Source organism: Sinocyclocheilus anshuiensis, unplaced genomic scaffold (assembly GCF_001515605.1).
Source record: "Sinocyclocheilus anshuiensis isolate Anshui unplaced genomic scaffold, SAMN03320099.WGS_v1.1 scaffold293, whole genome shotgun sequence".
Taxonomy (NCBI): Eukaryota; Metazoa; Chordata; class Actinopteri; order Cypriniformes; family Cyprinidae; genus Sinocyclocheilus; species Sinocyclocheilus anshuiensis.
Genome location: NW_015540858.1, coordinates 761266 through 771470, shown reverse-complemented (window position 1 = coordinate 771470; position 10205 = coordinate 761266). Strand labels below are relative to the sequence as shown.

Genomic DNA, 10205 nt, shown 5'->3' with positions numbered 1-10205 from the left:
GTAGATCTGGTTAGCTGTTGTCTAACATGAACTAATGTCGTAAAAACTTTAAATAAACAATGCATTAACATGTTGCATGTTTTATTGACAGAATCGCCAGGGACCAGGAGTTTGCTACAAAAAAAGCCGAGCGAGCAAACTTACGAGTGCTGATGCGTGACAAATACAGAATACCACAGGTAACAGATCACAGGTTCATCATGATAACCAACTGGAAATAATTATATTTATATTATTTATATGATTAATAATATAACATGCTGGGATAATCTCACGAATAACATGTCCAGATTGCACTGATTTGATTTTGGGGTGACATTTGTTAATATATTGAAATGTTTATGAAATCCAAACTAAGTTAAAACTAAAGCTACTGTATCAAATTTCTAAAGCCTCTAAATGAGCAACTTGATGAAAACTTTGCTGAAAAACCTCTTGCCACACAATCGACATGCCTTCTGTCGTCTGATTGATAGTTTAGAGTTTTTTATCCAATAAAAGGTCTTTTAATGTAATTGTACAAACGTCCAGCTTAAAGGGTAAGTTCACCCAAAAATGAAAATTAGGCTGTGTTTTACAGTGAGCGCAAGCTAGATTCAAGTGATTATTACGTTTTGAATATGGATATTTTTCTTACAAAAACGCATCGATTCGCTACAGAAGGCCTTTGTTCACCCCCCGGAGCCGTGTGAGATGCTTTTTTTATGGATGGGCGATTTTTATTTAAGTTCTTTTCGACTGAAGCAATGCAACACCCGCTGAGTGGCATTAAACAGCTTGAAAGATCAAAGATCATTTTTAATATAACTCTGACTGGATCTGTCTGAAAGAAGAAAGTCATATACACCTAGGATGCCTCGGGGGTGAGTAAAACACAGCCTAATTTTCATTTTTGGGTGAACTAACCCTTTAAGCTTGTGCTGCATGTGTATTTTTGCTGTGAAATCTTTACTGATGTTTATCAAGTAAATGTTAGAATAACTTATTAAATATTAATAATATTTCCAGATGAACACTTACTGGACTGAAGCAACGTAAATTTACTTGATTATCTATAAAATCCTGTTATATAATCCTGCTATATAAAATCATCATTGTATTGCATTGCATCACATTATATGCTTTGATTATCAAACTAAGCATCTAAATATCATCTTACTAGACACATTATTAGAGATATGGAGTGATGACTGATTTTTATATCATTTTATGTAAGTATCTGCTATACTGTTATAAAAATCTCATTATTTTACATTACAGGCATCAGATTTTCATCACTTTTTGATCATATAAATATCAGCATCTGCACCAAATTGCACATTTTTGCTCAGTTTGGGTCTCTAAATAAAACTGAGCTGTTTTTCCTCCATATTCTTGATGTATCAGCCTATATGAGCCTTAAAATCCTGATGGATCAAGTAGGATACAACACGCATATGAATATTTTTGTTTTTATATTATGTCTAAACTGTTCCATTTCAAACAGACTATTATTTCATATGTACAAGGTTAAAACAGTTTTATTATGCCTGTTTTTAACCTGACGTTGTTTGTAAACAGAGTGCTCAAGATGAAGCCACCGTCCAGATGGCCGGAGATGACCTGGACATTCCCGAGGAGCTGGCAAAGATGGTGGATGAAGACGAGGAACAGGAAGAGATGAACGATTCTTTTCTGGGAAAACTCCAGAACATGGACGTGGACTTTGATTCGATCAAAGCCAAAGCTCAGAGCACAATGACGGAGGTCAAACAGACAGCGGAAAAAAAATGTGTCATGATGTGATTATTCGGTTAAACAAACCAACAAGTATGGATTTTTTTAAAAATCTTTTAAATGATAAAGGAATATTTTACTCAAATGAAAATTCTGTCCTAATTTATTCACCTTCAACCTGTAGTATGACTTATACATCTTATTCTGAACAACATTTGTAACATACAGGTATGCAATGACACAAAGGTGACTGCATTTTCATTTTCGAGTGAACTGTCCCTTTAAGAGGGTAATAGTGCAATATACTATAGAGGTTACAAGGCTTTCTACATGCTTCAACCAAGCAGGACATTCTGGATTAACATCCTCTGTTAATCAGACAACTTATATCAGAGGAAAATAAACTAACAAATATGAATGTTGTCCAAACTGAACTCTAAAATCTGACTGAACTCATGTCCTACCTGGATGAACCATGCAAAGCAATGCAAAGCTGTGGATATCTGCTCTTTTTCTGAAAAACAATAAGCATCAGTGGACATGTTAAAATAATGTTGCTTCATCTGAAGTAGTTTGCACTAATGAAACACTAAAATTAAGAATCATGTGAAAATGTGATCATTTAAATAAAATATCATTCTTTTTTCCACATTACAGTAATGAGAAGTTGCATAACAAATGTGCTTAACTTTCAATAAAATAATGGAAAAATGCAATGCAAAAAATATGTTTTTTAAATTTTGTTTCTTGTAAGAAATCATCCGGCTATTTATTGATGGGTTGAAGTCCACAATTGGTTTGGGAATTGTTTTACATATTTTTTTTTTTATATATGGCTTCATTGTTTCTTTCTTTATGTTTTTAGTCAGCATTACATTTCCAGATTAATTTAATATGCTTTACTGTATTATTCTATTGTCAGCATGAATTCAAAATAAAGTATTTGCCATATTTACATAAAAAATGAGTCCATGTGTTTGATTGTATTTAAAGTACTGAAGATTAATAACATTATAAAGCATTATAATGATTTTTAATAATGTTTCTGATCAAATGAGGTTTTGCATTTGAGTACACTGTAAAAAATTATTTTTCGAAGATTACTGGAGTATGTTTAACAAAAAATATATATACTATTTCAGTCTCAAAATGTTGTTTAATACAATGTGTTAGTTGCCATCTATTTGTAATTATTTGTCAAATTTACTAGCAATTTCTAAGTGAAAATTGTTTTAAAGAAAATCCTACACAAATTGTATGTATGCAGTTGATCAGTACTTGTTGGTCACTTGCTTACACGCATGATTTAACTTTTACAGCATGATTTAACTCTTGAAGAGCTGGACTTTTCTGCACTTTTTTACATTCAACATCTATTTTCTAAACCTTGAGACCAAAATGTCACTTACGATTCCTTAAACCTTACGTTTAGGTACGGTTAACCATTGTTTCAAGACTTAACCTTTACCTAATTCCAAGCCTGACCCCAAACATTAACCCTATAATGAAGTAACCATCAGAACCTGACGACAATCTCAAAGTGAAGAATGTAAAAAGTAGATAACTGGGACAACACTATCAGCTAATCAAACTTCATTATGAAGCAAAACTAATTAAACTGCCTTTGTGATAAACCACCACCTACAATCAGAGTCAAACTACATGCATAAAAACTTTGGAAAAGGATGAAAATTTTTTCTGCTGTCTGTACCCTTAATTGTGTACGAGTCCCTCAACTGTCTTTAGTGTGAAAATAATACATCTCAAAATCATACAGTCACTGTTGGAAAGGGTTCAAATATGAAGAAGATGCACACAGTATTAAGAATCATGCCTGTAAACGTTTGAACCAGGGGGTTTTTGTGTGTGTGTAAATTCAGGTATTATTTTGTTTTTGGACTATGCATCTGTTAAGTGAAATAGCTTCAGTATTAAATAAAAAAAGAAAAATTGGATAGTTAAAAAAAAAACAGCATGCATTTTTTATGATCCCTCCTATTTTGTTTAAAATGATCAACATTTTGTAGATTTTGCAAGTTGCATGTAAACGTATGACCGCAACTGTAAAAACCTTATAAACTCAAATACTGAAATGGAATTTTAAAGGAACAGTTTACATAAAAATGAAAATTCACTTGCACTATATAATGGAATATAATGCACTATAATGAATGTAAAGATGTATGGAAACATATGGTGCTTTTTATCATTTTTTAAGTTTGAATGTCCCATTTACTAGAAACTTATGTTGTATGGAGAAAAAAAAGTGTTGATTAAATGAATAAATGTAAATGTAAAACTTTTATGTTTGAGTCTGAATAAACAATGACAGATTTTGTATTTTTGGATGAACATTCCTTTAAGATCAATTCAGTACTAGTTGAAAATAGATTACAGGAGACTTGAATGTTAAAAGAGCATTGCAATGGATGGACTTTTCTTCCATCCATAAATGTTTATCATGATGAACAAGAGTCTCTTCTTCACAATGGACAGCAAATGATCTCTTCTATCTCTTTTCTGCACATGCATCACAACAAAGCCTAAGAATAGATAACCAGATAACCACAGACACAGGATTGCTTACTTAGCAGCATTAGTTCATAAAACTTCCTACAGATCAAGACATTAGTTCTTTGGATAGACATGAGATGCTTAGATAGCATAGTTAAATCTTTCTACAGATAAAGACTTGTTTTGGTAACAAATACCAGCTACATGCTAAAACCCTGCTCCAAAGCATTCATGTGAAGAGCCCATTAACCATCCAGAGAAAGACAAACACAGAAAGAATAAGGTATTATCATGTTTTTTTTTTTTGACAAGTATGATGGTCATACCATATATTCCTTTAGAGAAGTATTTCACCCAAAAACGAAAATTTGCTGAAAATATCCTCAACCTCGGGCCATCCTAGATGTAGATGAGTTTGTTTCTTCATCAGATGTGGAGAAATGTAGCATTGCATCACTTGCTCACCAATGGATCCTCTGCAGTGAATGGGTGCCGTCAGAATGGGAGTCTAAACAGCTGATAAAAACATCACAATAATCCATAAGTAATCCACACCACTCCAGTCCATCAAACTTCTTGTGAAGAGAAAAGCTGCGTTTGTAAGAAACAAATCCATCATTAAGATGTTTTAAACTGTTGCTTCCAGCTAAAATACGAGTCCATAATCCATAATAACGATTCCTCCAGTGAAACAAGTCTTCTCATATGAATCAGGAGACAAAATCTGCACAGATCAAGCACCGTTTACAAGTGAAAACAGTCCAAAACAGCTCTAGTCAAGTCAAGTCACCTTTATTTGTATAGCATACAATACTGATTGTGTTAAAGCAGCTTTACAGAGTTAAACAGAAAAATAGTTTGTCAATGATGCAATAAGACAATAACAGAGTCATTTTTCAGCTAAAGGCAGTTCATTGATGATTCAGTGATGTCATCATCCAGGTCAGCTCTCTTTCAATAGTGTCTGTGCAAACAGTCAAGCGTCCCCAACTAAGCAAGCCAAAAGAACCGAAACTCCATTGGTGACAGAAATGGAGAAAAAAACCTTGGGAGAAACCAGGCTCAGTCGGGGCAACAGTTCTCCTCTGGCCAGACGAAACCAGCATGGCGTGGTTTAATTCCAGGCTGCAACACCGGTGCAGAGGACTCGTCTGGTTCCCATGGTCTTGTGGCTGGATTCTGATGTGAGAGACAAAAGGAGATGGACTTTTTCACTGGAGGAAGTGTTATTATGGATTATGGAGTTATATTTTAGCCAGAAGCAACAGTTTAAACATTAAAATGCCTTAATGGTGGATTTGTTTCTTGCAAACATGCAGCTTTTGTCTTCTCAAGATGTTCACTGATGGACTGGAGTGGTGTGGATTACTTGTGGATTATTGTGATGTTTTTATCAGCTGTTTGGACTCTCATTCTGATGGCACCCATTCACTGCCATTGGTGAGCAAGTGATGGAATTGAAAAGCTACATTCTCTGTGAGCAGTGGGTATATGGAAGGATGGAGTAGGTGGAGTTAATTAGCGCATAAAGACTAAGCAGTAGATTAATCCTACTGGAACACCAAAGCATGGCAGTGTCTCACCAGGATTTGACGTCATCAGCAACCTAAAATTACACACACAAAATCCATTTGTCCGGCTTTAACAGAGCTGCTTGACAGGAAACACCCACAAAAAATCATCAAAAGCATGTGTGTCATTTACTTACATACATGGAAGGCTGAAGGCACGAGTTTACTCCACTTGGTTTAATTTGATTTTCAGCCATAACAGGATTAGTTATCCGCTTTCATTCTTGTCCTTGGTGTCGAGAAAATCAATCTATCGATCTATCGATCTATCTATCTATCTATCTATATGAAAAATATCTATCTATATGAAAAAATGTCTATCTATCTATCATCTATCTATCTATCTATCTATCTGTCTATATGAAAAATATCTATCTATATGAAAAAATGTCTATCTATCTATCATCTATCTATCTATCTATCTATCTGTCTATATGAAAAATATCTATCTATATGAAAAAATATCTATCTATCTATCTATCTGAAAAATATCTATCTATCTGAAAAATATCTATCTATCTATCTATCTGACTATCTATCTATCTATCATCTATCTATCATCTCTCTCTCTCTCTCTCTCTGTCTGTTTGCGCATGTGCGAGTGAGTGGTAGGAGCGTTGAGTGCAGAGTGTGTGAGCAGGAGTGTGAGGTGCGAGTGTTTATTCTTTCTTTCCTTCTTTTTTTCTTTATATATATATTTTTTTGTTGTTTTTGTAATTAGTGGTGAAGTGGTTGAAGTGCTGGGTTCATGGCGTTTCCAGGGAAGGAGAGCTTTAGCCACTTAACTAGACGGCATGCGGTCAAAATTGATTCAGTGTTTGGAGTGGACGAATGTAGTTTGGCTGTAGGTACGTTAATTGGTTGTGAGAATATTTTGTCAGCCTCAAGGATGAATAGTGCCGTTGTTATATTTGTTAAGACGATTGAATTGGCGAATCAACTGGTGGAAACAGGTGTAGAAATTAATGGAATTTTTACTCAGGTGCTTCCCCTTTCAGCCCCGTCGAAACGTGTAACGTTATCGAATGTGCCTCCATTTATAACAAATGAGGTTTTGGCGGAAATGCTGTCGCGTTATGGCAAATTAGTTTCGACAATAAAAATGATTGCAATTGGGAGTAAATCTTCCCTGCTGAAACATGTGGTGTCCTTCCGACGCTATGTCTATATGATTTTAAAAGACAACACTGAAGAGTTGGATTTGACTTTAAATTTTAGTCATGAAAGTTTCAATTATGTGATTTATGTCACAACGAATTCAATGAAATGTTTCGGGTGTAAAGAAAATGGACATCTTGTACGTGACCTATTTTACCCAGCACTGGGTTGTATTTAACCCAGCATTTTTTAGAGTGTACAATTATGCTTTCAACCGGTCATGGGTTCAGAAGAAACCAACATTTAATTTAGGGTTTGTGGGTGTGATTGGATTATCTACAGGGTAAATTTAACAGGCCAGTCTTGTGCGTCACGTCCAGACGCCTGTATGCACGGCAGTTTTTCATTAACACAGGTCAGTTCATTGATTTGTGAGAAGCCGATATACTGTAGAGATACATGTACTGTAGTTACAAATGTAGTGCTATTACAGTAAATCAACATGCAAAACCTAAACTAAATGTAAAAACAAAAAACAACAACAACAACAAATGTAGAATTGCCTTTGTTGACTAGATTTGCATTTCCTGAAGGAAAAACAGTTTTGTAAGAAAGCAAAAGAAGTGGCTAAGAAAAAAAGCATGCAAGAACTTTTCAAAGTTAAACAAAGATTATTGACGTATGTTATACAAGAAAATACAATTCCAGTCTTTCTACTTCATAAATTTCACGTTTAAATTCAACATTTTACTTGCCATTTCTTTGTAATTAATTGTGCCATTTACTAGCAATTTCTGAGTGAAAATTGTTTCTACATAATTTTTTAATGTAATGCAAAAGAAATAATAAATGCAATTCAGTTTATTGAATCATTATTGCAATGATTAGATGAACAATTTAAAAATCCAATTACGTATCCCACTTATGTTTTGACAAATAGGCTATAATTTTTGCGCCTACACTGTAAAAAGAATTTTTTAATATTAAAAAATTTGTGAAGTAATTTTTTTACAAGAAAATACTACTTCAGTCTTTCAACTTAAAACTGTCAAATCCAATTACGTATCCCACTTATGTTTTGACAAATAGGCTATAATTTTTGCGCCTACACTGTAAAAATAATTTTTTAATATTAAAACATTTGTGAAGTAATTTTTTACAAGAAAATACTACTTCAGTCTTTCAACTTAAAACTGTCACGTTTAATTCAATGTGTTACTTGCCATTTCTTTAATTAATTGTGTAATTTACTAGCAATATCTGAGTGAAAATGGTTTCTACACCCCTTTTTTAGAGTAATTTTCTCAGATTCACCTAAAGAGTAACATATATTACTCTATAACATCAGAGCAACCCAAAATGCTCAGAAATATACACAATACAAAACAATAATGAATAACTCAATTAGTTATTAGAAAAACTGCTCTGACTTCTTGCTCTGGTTTGGCATTAAAAGCCTTTCACTGATGCCCAGATGGCCTAAAAGCCTCTTTTATCAGAAAAATCCCACTCCAAGAGACTCCTTGGGGTTTGTTAGAAAATCCCAGAGTTTATCAGTGCAAAGTCTGTAATTGGCTCGTCTAGAAAATGATTTGGCCCTCGAATCACATCTGTCCATTTGTAGTGACACTCACGGATGCAATCACTTGAAGTCAGACTGTTTTGTGTTTAGACTCGAACACTGGAATGGAAATAAATCGCTCTTGTCTTTTGCCTGCTGTGTTTTAAGCTGAGGTCAAACTGACAGCAGGCTCCGGGTCCATTAAGAGGGCAGTAAACATGGCTGCTGTCAATGTGCGTTAGCCCTGACCATCCTGAACACATGCAACAAAACCTGTGCAATCACAAACTATATGTATTTGCAATGCACTTAAGTGAAATGAAAAGTGGGTTTCATTTTAAACATCAATTTCTGTACAGATACACACCTTAACATCTTGTTTACAAAAAAAAAGTGCACAATGGTGGCTCAGGTTGTCACAATAGAACCTGCCATTTAAACATTCTAATAATTTCAGCATAATTTAAACAGTAAAAAGTCAAGGCAAATCATGCAACAGAAAAATGTAAAAGGTGACAAAAATATCAAACTATTCACTGCAGGGTTATTATATCACCTAAAACTAAAACCTTTAAAAAAATCTTTGTTATATGAAATAAAATAAACATGAACTAAAATATATATATACTTTTTATTTCATAAATCTCAGTTTAGTTTAGTTTAGTTTAGTTTAACTTGATGTACTAAAATAACTAAAACTTAAAAATTAATAAAAACTATAAAATGACAACAAAAACACACAACAAAATTACTATAAGTAAAACAAAAATTAAAATGTAAATTTAGCAAATGGCTGCAATATAACAGAGTGAAAAATTGAAGGGGGTCTGAATACTTTCCGTACCCACTGTATATATGCATAATGTTTTGGTCCTGAGAAAACAGTTAAAATCTACCCACTTTATACAGTGACTCTTACCTTAAAGTACATCAGTGTGGTTTTATTTGGTTCATGTCCCTGATGCTGCCAGCTATATCTGTAATAAAATCATATACATAAATCACACATTATCATATAAACATCACAATGAGGCAAAATAAATACAGTCAGTGGTGTCTTTGAAGATTATATTAAAAATTATTAATTAACGAAGGGAAGGTGTTAATAAATCAAGGGAAAATCGTATCCCTTTCTTCATTCTAGAGATCCTAATTGGTCATCCAAGGCTTCTTAAACTTAGCTTTAGATTTCATTAAGGCTGGGAAAATCTAGAAGATTCTGTAGTCTCATTAATACGAGGGTTGATCTCCGTGTCAGTCAGTCTCAGGAGTATTAAACTGGATAACTGGCTTTAAAGAAACCATCACAGGCCGAGACTTTCCAGGACTGAACTGACGCGAGTCGCCGATAACACGAGGAAGACATGTTTAAAACAATTAATAAAGAGTCTGAGCAGTTTGTTGCCAGTTTGAGCTCAAGTGTGGCATCGTTTGATGAGGTCGGTTCTGAGTCTAATGAGCTACATGGGGTCAATTTAGAGTAATTATGAGCAGGTAAAGCCAATCTATTATACAGTCAGTTAATAAACACCAACAGTGAATTCATCAGTGATGAATATTTTCATATTTAAAGCTTTGGAAATTAATAGAAAGTCAATAGAAATTGGAAATGCTGAATGGAGTGTAAGTAATGTCCAGTTTGTACATGGCCTCATATAATTCAATGTGCTGAGCAAATAAATGTCTTTCTTTTTAATAAAAAAATAATTATATATATATATATATATATACACACACACACACAT

At 33.8% G+C, this 10205-nt stretch overlaps 1 protein-coding gene across 1 annotated transcript in view; it reads left to right on the top strand.

Annotated features, from left to right (window-relative positions):
• The window catches only part of cplx4c (complexin 4c), an 8529-nt gene extending 6710 nt beyond the window's left edge, over positions 1 to 1819 (top strand). Inside the window, exon 3 of the mRNA XM_016485401.1 lies at positions 1561 to 1819. Coding sequence (XP_016340887.1) covers positions 1561 to 1785 — 225 coding nt within the window. The 3' untranslated portion in view covers positions 1786 to 1819. The remainder of the gene's footprint in view (positions 1 to 1560) is intronic.
• The last annotated feature ends 8386 nt before the right edge of the window (positions 1820 to 10205 follow it).